The sequence below is a fragment of the Thalassophryne amazonica genome, chromosome 19, assembly GCF_902500255.1.
Source record: "Thalassophryne amazonica chromosome 19, fThaAma1.1, whole genome shotgun sequence".
Classification (NCBI taxonomy): Eukaryota; Metazoa; Chordata; class Actinopteri; order Batrachoidiformes; family Batrachoididae; genus Thalassophryne; species Thalassophryne amazonica.
In genome coordinates this window covers 49,776,384-49,794,652 of record NC_047121.1, presented here as the reverse complement: position 1 = coordinate 49,794,652, position 18,269 = coordinate 49,776,384, and the positions used below count along the sequence as shown (strand labels likewise).

The following is an 18,269-nucleotide window of genomic DNA, read 5'->3' as shown; positions in this document are numbered from 1 at the left end:
AACAAAGAATATACCTTTAACTTAAAAAAATTTGTTGGTGCCACTTAAAAAATGTATGCAGTCAGTTTCAACCGTTTTTAGGAAGTAACACCAGATGTACTAAACAAGTCTCACCTGTAAAGACACTAAACTGTCAATATTCTTAACATCATTTTTATGTGTCAGCTACTAATTTTTTAAGTTACTTAACAAAGAATGTTTCTTTAACTAAAAAAAAATAGTTGGTACCACTTTAAAAATTATGTTAAGTTTCAACAATTTTTTCAGAGTTAATAACAATGTACTAAACAAATCACACCTGTAAGGATAGTAAACTGTTGATACTCTTACTTAAAGAATGTTCCTTTAATTTGAAAAAAATTAGTTAGTACCACTTTTAAAAAATTATGTAATCAGTTTCAACAAGTTTTTAGGAGTCAACAACAGTGTAAACAAATCACACATGTAAGGTAGTAAACTGTCTATACACTGAAAAAAGAGAATGTTTGAACCAACTTAAAAAAAGTTACAGTTTGTAAAAAAACCTGAATGAATGAAGTTGTTTGAACTTAATTTTGTAAGTTAGAGTTGATTTAACTTTCACACTTAAGTTCAAACAACTTAATTCATTCAGGTTTTTTACAAACTGTAACACTTTTTTAAGTTGGTTTTTCAGTGTACTCTTAACATATTTTTTTTAAGTAGGACCTCCTAATTTTTTACGTTCCTTAAAGAATGTTCCTTTACCTTAACAAAATGATGTAATCAGTTTTAACAATTTTTTTGGAGTTAACAGCAGTGTACTAAACAAGTCTCACATGTAAGGATCGTAAACTGCCGATATCTTTAACATAGTTTTATGTGGCAGTAACCTAACAACGAATGTTCCTTTAACTTAAAAAAGTTAGTTGGTACCACTTTAAAAAATGATGTAATCAGTTTCAACAATTTTTTAGGAGTTAACAGCAGTGTACTAAACAAGTCTCACATGTAAGGATCGTAAACTGTTGATATCCTTAACATAGTTTTTTTATGTGGCAGTAACCTAACAACGAATGTTCCTTTAACTTAAAAAAGTTAATTGGTACCACTTTAAAAAAATTATGTAATCAGTTTAAACAATTTTTAGGCGTTAACAGCAGTCTACTAAACAAATTGCACATGTGAGGACAGTAAACTGTCAATACTCTTAACATAATTTTTTAAGTAGCACCTACTAATTTTTAAGGTGCTTAATAAAGAATGTTCCTTTGACATAAAAGAGTAGGTTGGTGCCACATGTTTTTTATACTCTACCTTATTCTTATTGCATATTTTAGTGAATATTCTCGATAGCTACGAAGTGACATCTGAGAAAACATGTTGCTCATAAAACCCGCTCATGCTTCTGCTTGTAACTGAGAAATGTAAGCATCATTGCTCATATAACGTCTCACTGTTACCTTCTAACTTCGTTTTCTATGAAAGTCCTCGGTGCATTTGATGCCCACTTACCATGCTTTGTTTGGAGCACAATATGAGGCTCTGTAGCTATTTTAGTCCTCGTTATATGTGGCATGTATTAGTGATGTTGTGTATAATGCATTGAGTTTCCAAAAGACCTGATTGATTGATTGATCGCTGGTCCTGTTACTCTTAGCTCTATCAGGTCGATCTGCGTTCAATTATTCCGTCCACAGAGGTACATCACATAGGACGCAGCACAGTACACCATCTACTGCGATCAGGTTCCCTCTGTGAGAATTACTTGATCTGATTCGGAAAGGAATTTGACCCTTAACCACAACACCCTGTTTGCCTTTGGACTTGTTTCCTTTGGAGCAGTAACTACGGTGCCTCTTCTCCAATAACACTAGCCCCTCCTCTTGTTTCTGCAGGGCTCAAATAAAAAGCCGCCTCCTGCATCTCAGCTGATGAGGGTAAAGCATCCAGGGTCACACTCAGATGTTAAGAGGGAGAAGAGGTTCAGTACCTCCTCCTTCCCCCTCAGTACAAACCGGGAGCTGCAGAAACTATCTGCACTAGCAGGTATGCTTTCGATAAGATTTCCTTACATACCACTTTGCTGCATTCTTCTTTCCCAACCAGCCAGGCTTATACTAAAATTAATTTCACACCTTACTACAACTTTCTTGCTATAAATCCCTGCACGCACACATGGTACGTCTGGAAAGTATTCACAGCGCTTCACTTTTTCCACAGTTTGTTATTCCAAACTGGAGGAAATTCATTTTCCCTCACAGTTCTACTCACAACACCCTGTAATGACAACATGAAAAAAGTTTTTTTTTTCTTTTGCAAATTTATTAAAAACAAAAAAACTCAGAAATCACATGTACATAAGTATTGACACCCTTTCCTCAGTACTTTGTTGATGCACCTTTGACAGCAATTACAGCCTCACGTCTTCTTGAATATGATGCCACAAAATTGGTGCACCTATCTTTGGGCAGTTTTGCCCATTCCTCTTTTCAGCACCTCTCAAGCTCCGTTAGGTTGGATGGGGAGCGTCGGTGCACAGCCATTTTCACATCTCTGCAGAGATGTTCAATCAGATTCAGGACTGGGTTCTGGCTGGCCCAGTCAAGGACATTTACAGAGTTGTCCAGAAGCTACTCCTTTGATATCTTGGCTCTGTGCTTAGCAGAGGTCGAGAACTCTGGCTTCAAAAAGTGAAAGCCCTACCATGTATTGCTTCTACCTGTGCACCTAAAACAGGTGATCTCATTAATTAGTGCATCCACCTGCCTGAAGAGCTGAACTAATTACAATCAGCTAGTTTATTAGGAAGATGGAACAAATCAAATCAAATCAATTTTATTTATATAGCGCCAAATCACAACAAACAGTTGCCCCAAGGCGCTTTATATTGTAAGGCAAAGCCATACAATAATTACGGAAAAACCCCAACGGTCAAAACGACCCCCTGTGAGCAAGCACTTGGCGACAGTGGGAAGGAAAAACTCCCTTTTAACAGGAAGAAACCTCCAGCAGAACCAGGCTCAGAGAGGGGCAGTCTTCTGCTGGGACTGGTTGGGGCTGAGGGAGAGAACCAGGAAAAAGACATGCTGTGGAGGGGAGCAGAGATCAATCACTAATGATTAAATGCAGAGTGGTGCATACAGAGCAAAAAGAGAAAGAAACACTCAGTGCATCATGGGAACCCCCCAGCAGTCTAAGTCTATAGCAGCATAACTAAGGGATGGTTCAGGGTCACCTGATCCAGCCCTAACTATAAAATTTAGCAAAAAGGAAAGTTTTAAGCTTAATCTTAAAAGTAGAGAGGGTGTCTGTCTCCCTGATCTGAATTGGGAGCTGGTTCCACAGGAGAGGAGCCTGAAAGCTGAAGGCTCTGCCTCCCATTCTACTCTTACAAACCCTAGGAACTACAAGTAAGCCTGCAGTCTGAGAGCGAAGCGCTCTATTGGGGTGATATGGTACTATGAGGTCCCTAAGATAAGATGGGACCTGATTATTCAAAACCTTATAAGTAAGAAGAAGAATTTTAAATTCTATTCTAGAATTAACAGGAAGCCAATGAAGAGAGGCCAATATGGGTGAGATATGCTCTCTCCTTCTAGTCCCTGTCAGTACCCTAGCTGCAGCAATTAGAATTTACTGAAGGTTTTTCAGGGAACTTTTAGGACAACCTTATAATAATGAATTACAATAGTCCAGCCTAGAGGAAATAAATGCATGAATTAGTTTTTCAGCATCACTCTGAGACAAGACCTTTCTAATTTTAGAGATATTGCGCAAATGCAAAAAAGCAGTCCTACATATTTGTTTAATATGCGCATTGAATGACATATCCTGATCAAAAATGACTGCTCAAGATTTCTCACAGTATTACTAGAGGTCAGGGTAATGCCATCCAGAGTAAGGATCTGGTTAGACACCATGTTTCTAAGATTTGTGGGGCCAAGTACAATAACTTCAGTTTTATCTGAGTTTAAAAGCAGGAAATTAGAGGTCATCCATGTCTTTATGTCTGTAAGACAATCCTGCAGTTTAGCTAATTGGTATGTGTCCTCTGGCTTCATGGATAGATAAAGCTGGGTATCATCTGCGTAACAATGAAAATTTAAGCAATGCCGTCTAATAATACTGCCTAAGGGAAACATGTATAAAGTGAATAAAATTGGTCCTAGCACAGAACCTTGTGGAACTTTATAATTAACCTTAGTCTGTGAAGAAGTTTCCCCATTTACATGAACAAATTGTAATCTATTAGATAAATATGATTCAAACCACCGCAGCGCAGTGCCTTTAATACCTATGGCATGCTCTAATCTCTGTAATAAAATTTTATGGTCAACAGTATCAAAAGCAGCACTGAGGTCTAACAGAACAAGCATAGAGATGAGTCCACTGTCTGAGGCCATAAGAAGATCATTTGTAACCTTCACTAATGCTGTTTCTGTACTATGATGAATTCTAAAACCTGACTGAAACTCTTCAAATAGACCATTCCTCTGCAGATGATCAGTTAGCTGTTTTACAACTACCCTTTCAAGAATTTGTGAGAGAAAAGGAAGGTTGGCAATTGGCCTATAATTAGCTAAGATAGCTGGGTCAAGTGATGGCTTTTTAAGTAATGGTTTAATTACTGCCACCTTAAAAGCCTGTGGTACATAGCCAACTAATAAAGATAGATTGATCATATTTAAGATCTAAGCATTAATTAATGGTAGGGCTTCCTTGAGCAGCCTGGTAGGAATGGGGTCTAATAAACATGTTGATGGTTTGGAGGAAGTAACTAATGAAAATAACCCAGACAGAACAATCGAAGAGAAAGAGTCTAACCAAATACCGGCATCACTGAAAGCAGCCAAAGATAACGATATGTCTCTAGGATGGTTATGAGTAATTTTTTCTCTAATAGTTAAAATTTTATTAGCAAAGAAAGTCATGAAGTCATTACTAGTTAAAGTTAAAGGAATACTTGGCTCAATAGAGCTCTGACTCTTTGTCAGCCTGGCTACAGTGCTGAAAAGAAACCTGGGGTTGTTCTTATTTTCTTCAATTAGTGATGAGTAGTAAGATGTCCTAGCTTTACGGAGGGCTTTTTTTATAGAGCAACAGACTCTTTTTCCAGGCTAAGTGAAGATCTTCTAAATTAGTGAGATGCCATTTCCTCTCCAACCTACGGGTTATCTGCTTTAAGCTGCGAGTTTGTGAGTTATACCACGGAGTCAGGCACTTCTGATTTAAAGCTCTCTTTTTCAGAGGAGCTACAGCATCCAAAGTTGTCTTCAATGAGGATGTAAAACTATTGACGAGATACTCTATCTCACTTACAGAGTTTAGGTAGCTACTTTGCACTGTGTTGGTATATGGCATTAGAGAACATAAAGAAGGAATCATATCCTTAAACTTAGTTACAGCGCTTTCTGAAAGACTTCTAGTGTAATGAAACTTATTCCCTACTGCTGGGTAGTCCATCAGAGTAAATGTAAATGTTATTAAGAAATGATCAGACAGAAGGGAGTTTTCAGGGAATACTGTTAAGTCTTCAATTTCCATACCATAAGTCAGAACAAGATCTAAGATATGATTAAAGTGGTGGGTGGACTCATTTACATTTTGAGCAAAGCCAATAGAGTCTAATAATAGATTAAATGCAGTGTTGAGGCTGTCATTCTCAGCATCTGTGTGGATGTTAAAATCACCCACTATAATTATCTTATCTGAGCTAAGCACTAAGTCAGACAAAAGGTCTGAAAATTCACAGAGAAACTCACAGTAACGACCAGGTGGACGATAGATAATAACAAATAAAACTGTTTTTTGGGACTTCCAATTTGGATGGACAAGACTAAGAGTCAAGCTTTCAAATGAATTAAAGCTCTGTCTGGGTTTTGGATTAATTAATAAGCTGTAATGGAAGATTGCTGCTAATCCTCCGCCTCGGCCCGTGCTACGAGCGTTCTGGCAGTTAGTGTGACTCGGGGGTGTTGACTCATTTAAATTAACATATTCATCCTGCTGTAACCAGGTTTCTGTAAGGCAGAATAAATCAATATGTTGATCAATTATTATATCATTTACTAACAGGGACTTAGAAGAGAGAGACCTAATGTTTAATAGACCACATTTAACTGTTTTAGTCTGTGGTGCAGTTGAAGGTGCTATATTATTTTTTCTTTTTGAATTTTTATGCTTAAATAGATTTTTACTGGTTATTGGTGGTCTGGGAGCAGGCACCGTCTCTACGGGGATGGGGTAATGAGGGGATGGCAGGGGGAGAGAAGCTGCAGAGAGGTGTGTAAGACTACAACTCTGCTTCCTGGTCCCAACCCTGGATAGTCACGGTTTGGAGGGTTTAATAAAATTGGCCAGATTTCTAGAGATGAGAGCTGCTCCATCCAAAGTGGGATGGACGCCGTCTCTCCTAACAAGAGGGGCCCAGAGAAAACTACAGAGTCCGACATTGTTTTTGCAAAGTTACACACCGATTCAATGTTAATTTTAGTGACTTCCGATTGGCGTAACTGGGTGTCATTACTGCCGACTTGAATTACAGTCTTACCAAATTTACGCGTAGCCTTAGCCAGCAGTTTCAAATTTCCTTCGATTTCGCCTGCTCTGGTCCCCGGAAGACAATTGACTATGGTTGCTGGTGTCGCTAACTTCACATTTCTCAAAACAGAGTCGCCAATAACCAGAGTTTGATCCTCGGTGGGTGTGTCGCCGAGTGGGGAAAAACGGTTAGAAATGTGAATGGGTTGGCGGTGTACACAGGGCTTCTGTTTAGGGCTACGCTTCCTCCTCACAGTCACCCAGTCGGCCTGCTTTCCCGGCTGCTCGGGATCTGCTGGAAGGGAACGGGAACTAACGGCGGCTAAGCTACCTTGGTCCGCACCGACTACAGGGGCCTGGCTAGCTGTAGAATTTTCCACGGTACGGAGCCGAGTCTCCAATTTGCCCAGCCTGGCCTCCAAAGCTACGAATAAGCTACACTTATTACAAGTACCATTACTGCTAAAGGAGGCCGAGGAATAACTAAACATTTCACACCCAGACCAGAAAAGTGCGGGAGAGACACGAGAAGCCGGCATGCTAAATCGGCTAAGAGCTAGTAGCTGCGCTAAGCTAGCGGATTCCTAAAAACACACAAAGTGAATAATGTGTAAATAATTTAGAGGTGATTCAGCAGAGGGAGTGCTTTAGTTAAGGCACGTGAAGATTACACTGTGAAACAAATCGTTATCTAGTTATCTAGATCAATCTAACTGCGCAGATTAAACAGCTAACAGATACAGCAAAACACTGCTGTGCTCCAGAACAGGAAGTGATACAATACCGCAGTGAGAGCCAACCACCAGTAGAGGCAAGCAAATGTGTGGTTGGACTTTTACTTTCTGAAGCCGGACTTTTCCACCTCTGCTGCTTAGGGTCATTGTCCTGCTGAAAGATAAACTGTCACCCCAGTCTGAGGTCAAGAGTGCTCTAGAGCAGGTTTTCACCCAGGATGTCTCTGTACATTGATGCATTCATCTTTCCCTCCATCCTGACTAGTCTCCCAGTTCCTGCCAATGAAGAACATCCCCACAACATGATGCTGCCACCACCATGCTTCACTGTAGGGATGGTGCCTGGTTTCCTCCAAATATGATGCCTGCCATTCACGCTAAAGAGTTCAATCAGCAGACCAGAGAATTTTGTTTGTCATGGTCTGAGAGTCCTTCAGGTGCCTTTTGGCAAACTCCAGGTGGGCTGTCATGTGTCTTTTACTAAGGAGTGTCTTCCGTCTGGCCACTCTACCATATAGACCTGATTGGTGGATTGCTGCAGAGATGGTTGACCTTCTGGAAGGTTCTCCTCTCTCCACAGAGGAATGCTGGAGCTCTGACAGAGTGACCATCAGATTCTTGGTCCCCTCCCTGACTAAGGTCCTTCCACCGATCGCTCAGTTTAGACAGGCGACCAGCTCTAGGAGGAGTCCTGGTGGATCCAGACTTCTTCCATTTATTGATAATGGAGGCTACTGTGCTCATTGGGACCTTCCAAACAGCAGAAATGTTTCTCTACCCTTACCCAGATTTGTGCCTTGAGACAATCCTGTCTCGGAGGTCTACAGACGATTCCTTTGACTTCATGTTTGGTTTGTGCTCTGACATGCACTGTCAACTGTGGGATCTTATTTGTAGACAGGTGTGTGTCTTTCCAAATCATGTCCATTCAACTGAATGTACCCAAAGTAGCCTACAATTAAGCTGTAGAAACATCTCAAGGATGATCAGTGGAAACAGGATGTACCTGAGCTCAATTTTGTGCTTCATGACAAAGTGTGTGAATACTTGTGTAAACGTGATTTCTTGTTTTTTTTATTTTTAATAAATTTGCAAAAATAAAAAACATAAAAACCATTTTCACATTGTCAATAGAATTTGAGGACAAGAATGAATTTCATCCATTTTGGAATAAGACTGTAACATAACAAAATGTGGAAAAAGTGAAGCACTGCAAGTACTTGTTGATGTATCTTTAGATTCATTTTGTTTTGTTTCTTCTGGAAAATACAAGCTGAGCTTTATCTGCACTTGCATCTTGAGCCTATATGGATTAAAGGAATCCTATTAACAATTCATAGCCTTGGTAGATCTTCATAACCGCCTTTTAAACGTTGAGGTCTTTGCTTACTACATTATTTATAGCTGAACAGACTGACCATCACGTTTATATGGGATGCAAATGATGTGCAATCAGATGCATCTCCAGATTGACCAAGAAGAATGAGATATAACCAGCAGAGGGCTGACTGATGGAAGTCTGACTCCAGTAGACAATAAACTTCATGACATGTCATAAATGTAAGACCAAATCACTGAAAACATGATTTAACGGAAACGCCAAACATTCAAAATATAGAGCCATTGCATTTTACAGTCTCACTCACATTTATACTCACCCTATGTTGACCTGAAATCTCCTCTATCTTTTTACTACTAAATATACACCACCACTCATCACTCATCACTCATCTTCAACCGCTTTTCCAGGTTTGGGTCGCGGGGGCAAGAGCTCCAGCAGGGGACCCCAGACTTCCCTTTCCCATGCCACATTGACCACTTCTGACTGGGGGATTCCGAGGCGTTCCCAGGCCAGTGTGGAGATATAATCTCTCCACCTAGTCCTGGGTCTTCCCCAGGGTCTCCTCCCAGATGGACATGCCTGAAACACCTCCCTTGGGAGGCACCCAGGAGCCATCCTTACCAGATGTCCGAACCACCTCAGCTGGCTCCTTTCAACGCAAAGGAGCAGCGACTGTACTCCAAGCTCCTCACGGATGACCGAACTTCTCACCCTATTTCTAAGGGAGACACCAGCCACCCTCCTGAGGAAGCCCATTTCGGCCGGTTGTACCCACGATCTAGTTCTTTCAGTCATGACCCAACACTCGTGACCATAGTTGAGAGTAGGAACGAAGATTGACCAGTAGTAGATCGAGAGCTTCGCCTTTTGGCTCAGCTTCCTTTTTGTCACAACAGTACGGTAGAGCGAATGCAATACCGCCTCTGCTGCGCCGATTCTGTGGCCAATCTCATGCTCCATCGTCCCCTCACTCGTGAACAAGACAAGGTACTTGAACTCCTTGACATGGGGCAAGGCCGTATTCCCTACCCGGAGTAGGCAATCCATCGGTTTCCTACTGATAACCATGGCCTCAGATTTAGAGGTGGTGATCCTCATCCCAGCCGCTTCACACTCAGCTGCGAACCGATCCAGTGAGTGTTGGAGGTCACCGGTTGATGAAGCCAACAGGACCACATCATCTGCAAAAAGCAGTGATGAGACTGAGCCCACCAAACTGGAAACCCTATACAACATCAAATCAGCAAAAGTTAGAATGATATGGAAAATACCACTCCCCCTCTCCTCCCTTCCCCAAAAAACAGTGAGCCTTACATTTACTTTGACTTCTGTTTAATTTCAGACAGTATGAACCCAAGATATTTCATATTGTTTGGTTAACCTCATTTAATTTTTGTTAATATACACTGTTAAAAGAGAATAGTTGAACCAACTTAAATGCATTATTTCAGTTGGTGAATTATGAATGAATTAAGTTGTTTGAACTTGTTTGTAAGTTAGAGTTTATCTAACTTACTAAATTAAGTTCAAACAACTTAATTCATTCAGGTGTTACCAATTGAAACCACTTTTTAGTTTGGTTATTTTTTTCAGTGTACATCCATTCTTGCATTTAAAGCCTGTGGCACATTAAAAAAAAGTGGAACAATTTTCTAAAAATAAGGACTAAATTATCACTTTTGCAGCCAGTTTCCCAGAGACAAATCAGGGGATGGATACATAAACATCTCCAAGTCACTGAATATGCCATGGCCTTCTTTTACATCAATCATTAAGAAATACATACAGTATGGTACGTGTGTAAATCTGTGTCAAGTAGGCTATTCTAAAAAAAATGAGTGAAATAAATCTGTGAAGAAAGCCACCAAGACTTTTATGAGAACTCTGAAGGAGTCACATGCTTCTGTGGTTGTGGTTGTGGTTGTGAGTGGGGATACAACAGGCAAATGTTGCACCATTCCCAGTTATTCCACTCACATCCACAGAAGCCTATATACAGTTTATTTTCTTGGAGATATAGGCCATAATTCTCAAAAAAATAAAAAATGCTTGAAACACATTAGTTGATATGTAATGAGTCTAGAATATATAAAAATGTCACTTTCTAAAATACACAAAAATACACAATTTTTTCACAATGTCCTAATTTTTAAGATGCACCTGTATATATCAGACCCGGCGCCACGAGGGGGCGTTTGGGGAAGCATTTGTGAGAGGAATCTCCAAGCAGGTGACACGATCTGTGGTCTAGTGACCCTCAGTCTGCTTACGTAAAAATCAACGCACTGAATTCCTCCAAAACTACTGTTTACCATGTCATACTTCCCATGCCATAGTGATGGAAAGTGATGATACCATCTTGACAAATACCTCTGCTGTACAGTCCCACTGAGTTGGCTACTTTGAGAAGTTGCATATGGCTAAGAAATTGCGAAGTTGGTGAAAGAGTTCTGGGTGGGTACATCTGCAGGGTTATGCGGTGTCAGGGTTGAACCTCTTCAAGCAGGTGGAGATGCTGTTGTTCTTGCATCTAGATATGCCTGAGATGCTAGATATGATTTCTGTGGCATATGTCAAAGAAATGTCAAATGAGCTGTTCGGTCCTAAATTATACTTGTAGCAGCTGCATATCTACATGCACAGAAGAAGAAGTCCTATTTCTGTACTGAGGCTTGTTGTGGATGCTAATCCTTGGATTCCCAACCCAATCTCACGCCAGCTTCTGATTGCATGACAAAAACTGATTAAATATATTAGTTCATGATACCATCACCAAAATGTGATGGTATCATGAAATGAGTTTGTGATGGCATCACAAAATTGGGGTGCGGGGGGGAGGGGGGGGTATAGTTAGGGTTATGGTTAGGATTAGGGCTAGGGTTAACTAAACTTCACAGTGTCACGAAAATGTGACGGGTTTCATGATGGCATCATGAAAATAAGCATGAGACTGGGCTGTGGATTCCATACCATTAAGCTGATGAGAGTCTACAACTCACCCTGGGAGGGATGCCAGTCTGACACAGGTTACTTCTCCATTCAAAGCTGGTACCCATTTGCAGGTGGGTGGAATGTGACAATTCAGTATCTTGTCCAAACACACAGGTAATGTGATCAGGAATCAAACCCAGGTCTACATATTGGTAGTCCAACTCCTATCCCACTGAGCTACCTGCTCTGCATGCACAGAAATGACATGAAACAAACCACATTTTAACTGCAAAGAGTAGATCAAAAAAGCTTTTCCACAATAAGTCCTCTTTAAAGAACTTCAATGTACAGAAAGTCATTTTCATTGTCACTATGCAGATTAACCATGGGTAGTGAATGTCGTTGCCATGTCAGGATTTCTTGTATCAATTCACATGATGCACTGGTGCAGATGATGAGATGAGACAGTGAGGTTGCTGTTTGAACATTTGCATCAATCTTTCATGGGTTCTTTGTTTACACACAGCATTACAGGCAGGATCTGACCTAAGTGGTTTCTTGTAAGTGCCTCTCGACTATGTTTTGTTCTCATACCTGGATGAGGTGGACGGCGATATGGCAACAGCAGTCATGCACGTAGGATTTGCAAGTTAGAAGGAGTTGTGCTGCTGTTTTCATGCAAAGACGGTGAAGTAGTTCATGTATCATGTTGCTAGGGATGGGTGACGTTTATGGTTGTTTGTGGTATAATGTACGCCATGTTACATGCAAATCTCATTCCACTTTTAATTAGTATATCATCAGCAAAACTGTTGACATATTTGTTGACTTACTTACATCTAGGAGACATTTTTGTTTTTAAAGGTTAAGAATGAGTAGATAAGCTTGTATGTAACTCAGCAGTGTGACAAAGTGTAGTCAGCAGGTCAAGACTGCATACAGACAAGAACAGAGTGTGTGGTTTCTTGGTAGTGAAACATTTATTGATGAGCTTTTGTTAGCGCTGGCTCATGCACAGTTGCAACAGCCTGTACTGCCATCTTCTGTATGGAATTGGAAATTCTGCATCGCAGTCACATTTCAAATATTGGGTTTATTATCTCTGCTGAGAAAGTTATGTTTTTGTTGCCATTTGTTTATTTCTTTCATTCTTTATCAGCTAGATAGGTCAAAATGATGAACTGATTTGAATTTGGTTTGATAGGGAGGTAGACCTTGAGCCAAGAAAGAGCTGATTCAATTTTGGTGCAGATCTGGATCAAGTGGCAGATCTTGGCTTTGATCACTGATATTTAAATAATGGTAACAACCTGTAACTGAGTAGCTTTTAAGAATACTTTGATATTACCTGATGAGGCCTATTGCCTTATGACATTATGAAAGAAGCCGTAAGATATTTTATTGACTGTGATTAGAGTAAGGAGATGATTTATGTGCCAGTGGTGGTACCAGGGATTTGAAATGTCAGCTAACTATGAAGACCACACTTCACAAGCCAATGATTTTTACCACCTGGTTGATTACTGGTCATTATGACCACTAGAATTATTACCTGGATGCATAGTTCTGTTATGTCTGTCTTTGCATGTTTGTCAATTTTTGTTGTACCTTTTGAATTGATTGATTGTTAATGGTAGTATGGCCAGAGTAGTTGGTCACCCTTCTTAGTCTGGTCTGCTTAAGGTTTCTTCCTACAGTCTAAAACACTCGAGGGTGTTTCTCCTTACCACTGTTGCCTATACTATACTTGATCTGAGGGGGAGGTATGATTAGACCTTATCCTTATGACGTGCCTTGAGGCATCTTGTGTTGTGATTTTTGTCATTATATAAATAAACTAATTACATTCGTGCCACTGATATAAACCGAATAATCTAGGCTGATTAACATTGTATGTGAACCTTAATATTTTTTACTGATGACATCATAATGGAAAACTAAAGCCTGAAATGCACTGGAAGTGTTACATGCAATAATGTCAATAATTAACACCTTTTACTGGACTTTATGACTGGGAAATAAGTCAAAGACACTGAAAACAGAAACACATTTTTGTAAAAACATTTCAGTGATTGAAAAAAGTCACATGAACAAAGGAAAAGTTGATGTGGCAGCATGGTGGCTTAGTGGATAAGTACTGTAGCGTCACAATGAGAAGGTCCACAATTCGCTTTGGATCTTGTCCTTTCTCTGTGGAGTTTGCATGTTCTCCCCATGTTAGCATGTGTTCCCTTTGGGTGCTCCGGCTTCCGCCTACTTCAGCTGTTAATGTGTCAGTCCAGCTTCTACTTACTTCCTTTGTGAAACTCCTGAGCAAAGTTGTTTTTTATTTTTAATGTTAAAGTATAGTAAACCAACCTGTCCAACCAGTCAAAAGTAAATGGCAGCTTTCACAAAATGCCGTCAGTGGTTGTCATGGATGTGGAATGTATGCTATGTCTCAGAGAGGTGTTGGCCCCTCGGTGAGAGAATACTAACGGTGGCAGTGCCTCAGTGATAAATCTGGCCGTCTTCACATCTCCTTAACTCTTATTTTCCTTTATGATAATGGTATCAAACTCATGTCAATCTAGAGGGCGCTATGTGGTGCACATTTTATTGTATGCATTGAGTGAATACTATTTATGTATGTCTAATTAAAGCTTAAAAGAATAGATATTTTTGCTATGTACTGTTTTTATTAACTTAATTATGTTTTTTTGAATAGCATTGATTTTGGTATTGAGAAACATGTAATATCACTGGTATTTCTGGTATTGTGACAACCCTACCTGCAACAAGGACTCAATGTGTTTGTTTTCATAAGCTTAGAATGAACCCTTCATATGTACATGGGCGCGGCCCCCTCACAGAGACTGCCATGTTACACTACAGAGGCCAAAAAGGGACATAGTTAATCTGCTGTTCACATTTTGCTATGCTGCTGACCGATTAAAGAAAAAAAACAAAACAGGAATCAGTGGTTACTCCTCCATATACTCTCTACTTGTTGCTAGTGCAGGCTAACAAATTTTTGAGAACCCTCGTTTTTATGGAAAGGAGGATCATGCATATTGATTTTCACAAGAAAATGGAGAGGAAATTTGTAATTTGAGGTTTTGTAACTTGGTCACTATTTAAAAAAAATTCAAACTACACTTATATATATATATATATATATATATATATATATATATACGAGGGCTGTCAATAAAGTAACGGTCCTTTTTATTTTTTTCAAAAACTATATGGATTGCATTCATATGTTTTTACGTCAGACATGCTTGAACCCTCGTGCGCATGCGTGAGTTTTTCCACGCCTGTCGGTGACGTCATTCGCCTGTGAGCACTCCTTGTGGGAGGAGTCGTCCAGCCCCTCGTCGGAATTCCTTTGTCTGAGAAGTTGCTGAGAGACTGGCGCTTTGTTTGATCAAAATTTTTTCTAAACCTGTGAGACACATCGAAGTGGACACGGTTCGAAAAATTAAGCTGGTTTTCAGTGAAAATTTTAACGGCTGATGAGAGATTTTGAGGTGATTCTGTCGCTTTAAGGACTTCCCACAGTGCGAGACGTCGCGCAGCGCTCTCAGCTGCCGTCGTCAGCCTGTTCAAGCTGAAAACCTCCACATTTCAGGTTCTATTGATCCAGGACGTCGTGAGAGAACAGAGAAGTTTCAGAAGAAGTCGGTTTCAGCATTTTATCCGGATATTCCACTGTTAAAGGAGATTTTTTTAATGAAAGACGTGCGGACGGGTCCGCGCGTCGGGACGCAGCCGCCGCGACGCTCCGCCACAGGAAAAACACCTCTGTTGAAAGCCTTAAGGACAAGTTGGAACATGTCCTGCCTGTTAAACAATTTCTCATATACTCACTCCACTGAAAGCCATCAAAAGCCGCCTGGATTTTACAAATGGTTATCAACACGGAGGTGTTTTTCCTGTGCCGCCGCACCGCGTCGGCTGCGTCCTGACGCGCGGATCCGTCCGCACGTCTTTCATTAAAAAAATCTCCTTTAACAGTGGAATATCCGGATAAAATGCTGAAACCGACTTCTTCTGAAACTTCTCTGTTCTCTCACGACGTCCTGGATCAATAGAGCCTGAAATGTGGAGGTTTTCAGCTTGAACAGGCTGACGACGGCGGCTGAGAGCGCTGAGCGACGTCTCGCACTGTGGGAAGTCCTTAAAGCGACAGAATCACCTCAAAATCTCTCATCAGCCGTTAAAATTTTCACTGAAAACCAGCTTAATTTTTCGAACCGTGTCCACTTCGATGTGTCTCACAGGTTTAGAAAAAAGTTTGATCAAACAACGCGCCAGTCTCTCAGCAACTTCTCAGACAAAGGAATTCCGACGAGGGGCTGGACGACTCCTCCCACAAGGAGTGCTCACAGGCGAATGACGTGACCGACAGGCGTGGAAAAACTCACGCATGCGCACGAGGGTTCAAGCATGTCTGACGTAAAAACATATGAATGAAATCCATATAGTTTTTGAAAAAAATAAAAAGGACCGTTAATTTATTGACAGCCCTCGTATATATATATATATATATACGAGGTCTGTTAGAAAAATATATCGGACCTTTTTATTTTTTCAAAAACTATATGGATTTGAATCACGTGCGATTACATCAGACAAGCTTGAACCCTCGTGGACATGCAAGAGTTTTTTCACACCTGTCGGTTACATCATTCGCCTGTGGGCAGTCTTTCAGTGAGGAGTGGTCCACCCCTCCCGTCGGAATCTCTTTGTCTGAGAACTTCCTGAGAGACTGACGCTTTGCTTGATCAAAATTTTTTCAAAAACTGTGAGGCACATCGAAGTGGACTATTGATCCAGGACGTCGTGAGAGAACAGAGAAGTTTCAGAAGAAGTCGGTTTCAGCATTTTATCCGGATATTCCGCTGTTAAAGGAGATTTTTTTAATGAAAGACGTGCGGACAGATTGCAGCGTCGGCTCGCAGCCGCCGTGACGCTCCGCCACAGGAAAAACACCTCTGCTGGAAGCCTTAAGGACAAGTTGGAACATCTCCTGCTGTTAAACAATTTCTCATATACTCACTCCACTGAAAGCTATCAAAAGCCGCCTGGATTTTACAAATGGTTATCAACACGGAGGTGTTTTTCCTGTGCCGCCGCACCGCGCCGGCTGCGTCCCGAGGCACGGACCCGTCCGCACGTCTTTCAATAAAAAAGTCTCCTTTAACAGTGGAATATCCAGATAAAATGCTGAAACCGACTTCTTCTGAAACTTCTCTGTTCTCTCACGACGTCCTGGATCAATAGAACCTGAAATGTGGAGGTTTTCAGCTTGAAACAGGCTGACGACGGCGCCTGGGACCGCTGTGCGACGTCTCGCACCGTGGGAAGTCCTTAAAGCGACAGTATCACCTCAAAATCTCTCATCAGCTGTTAAAATTTTCACTGAAAACCAGCTTAATTTTTCGAACCATGTCCACTTCGATGTGTCTCACAGGTTTAGAAAAAATTTTGATCAAACAAAGCGCCAGTCTCTCAGCAACTTCTCAGACAAAGGAATTCCAACGAGGGGCTGGACGACTCCTCCCACAAGGAGTGCTCACAGGCGAATGACGTCACCGACAGGCGTGGAAAAACTCACGCATGCGCACGAGGGTTCAAGCATGTCTGACGTAAAAACATATGAATGTAATCCATATAGTTTTTGAAAAAAATAAAAAGGACCGTTACTTTATTGACAGCCCTCATATATATATAATATATATATAGAACCGGTTGTGACTGACTGCGCTGTGTTTGAAGGAGAGTCTCAGACGTGGGTGTCTTTGGAGGTCGTCTCCATTTAATTTCTGACAAACAGTGAAATAAAAATAAAAATCCTCTGGTCAGTGGATTCTACACGACATGCCCCTCTCCCTCGGACATCAGTAACAAAAGGGGAGAGGAAAGGCACTAAAACGCACTTATAGAGGACGGCGTCACATTAAAATGTGGACGTAAGGGGACAGGTGCATAGTAAAGTTCCACATACTGACCTGGAGGCCCAACCTGTCAGGTATTAACTAAAATAAATGAATAAAAATAAAATCAAGGTTACACAGATTTTGTGTAATTATACCAATAACTAATGTACAACATATTTTTGCATGCTCCCATTTTGTATGAGATGAACTCAAAGATCTAAAACTTTTTCCACATACACAATATCACCATTTCCCTCAAATATTGTTCACAAACCAGTCTAAATCTGTGATAGTGAGCACTTCTCCTTTGCTGAGATAATCCATCCCACCTCACAGGTGTGCCATATCAAGATGCTGATTAGACACCATGATTAGTGCACAGGTGTGCCTTAGACTGCCCACAATAAAAGGCCACTCTGAAAGGTGCAGTTTTATCACACAGCACAATGCCACAGATGTGGCAAGATTTGAGGGAGCGTGCAATTGGCATGCTGACAGCAGGAATGTCAACCAGAGCTGTTGCTCGTGTATTGAATGTTCATTTCTCTACCATAAGCCGTCTCCAAAGGCGTTTCAGAGAATTTGGCAGTACATCCAACCAGCCTCACAACCGCAGACTACGTGTAACCACACCAGCCCAGGACCTCCACATCCAGCATGTTCACCTCCAAGATCGTCTGAGACCAGCCACTCGGACAGCTGCTGGAACAATCGGTTTGCATAACCAAAGAATTTCTGCACAAACTGTCAGAAACCGTCTCAGGGAAGCTCATCTGCATGCTCGTCGTCCTCATCGGGGTCTCGACATGACTCCAGTTCGTCGTCGTAACCGACTTG

The 18,269-nt window shown here is 41.0% G+C and overlaps 1 protein-coding gene across 3 annotated transcripts in view; it reads left to right on the top strand.

The window, feature by feature from the left end:
- Nucleotides 1–18,269, top strand: part of LOC117532127 (serine/threonine-protein phosphatase 2A 56 kDa regulatory subunit gamma isoform) — a 70,021-nt gene that overhangs the window by 8,533 nt on the left and 43,219 nt on the right. For all 3 annotated transcript variants that reach the window (XM_034195406.1, XM_034195405.1, XM_034195408.1), the window contains exon 3: nt 1,857–2,007. In XM_034195406.1, coding sequence (XP_034051297.1) covers nt 1,857–2,007 — 151 coding nt within the window. The remainder of the gene's footprint in view (nt 1–1,856; nt 2,008–18,269) is intronic.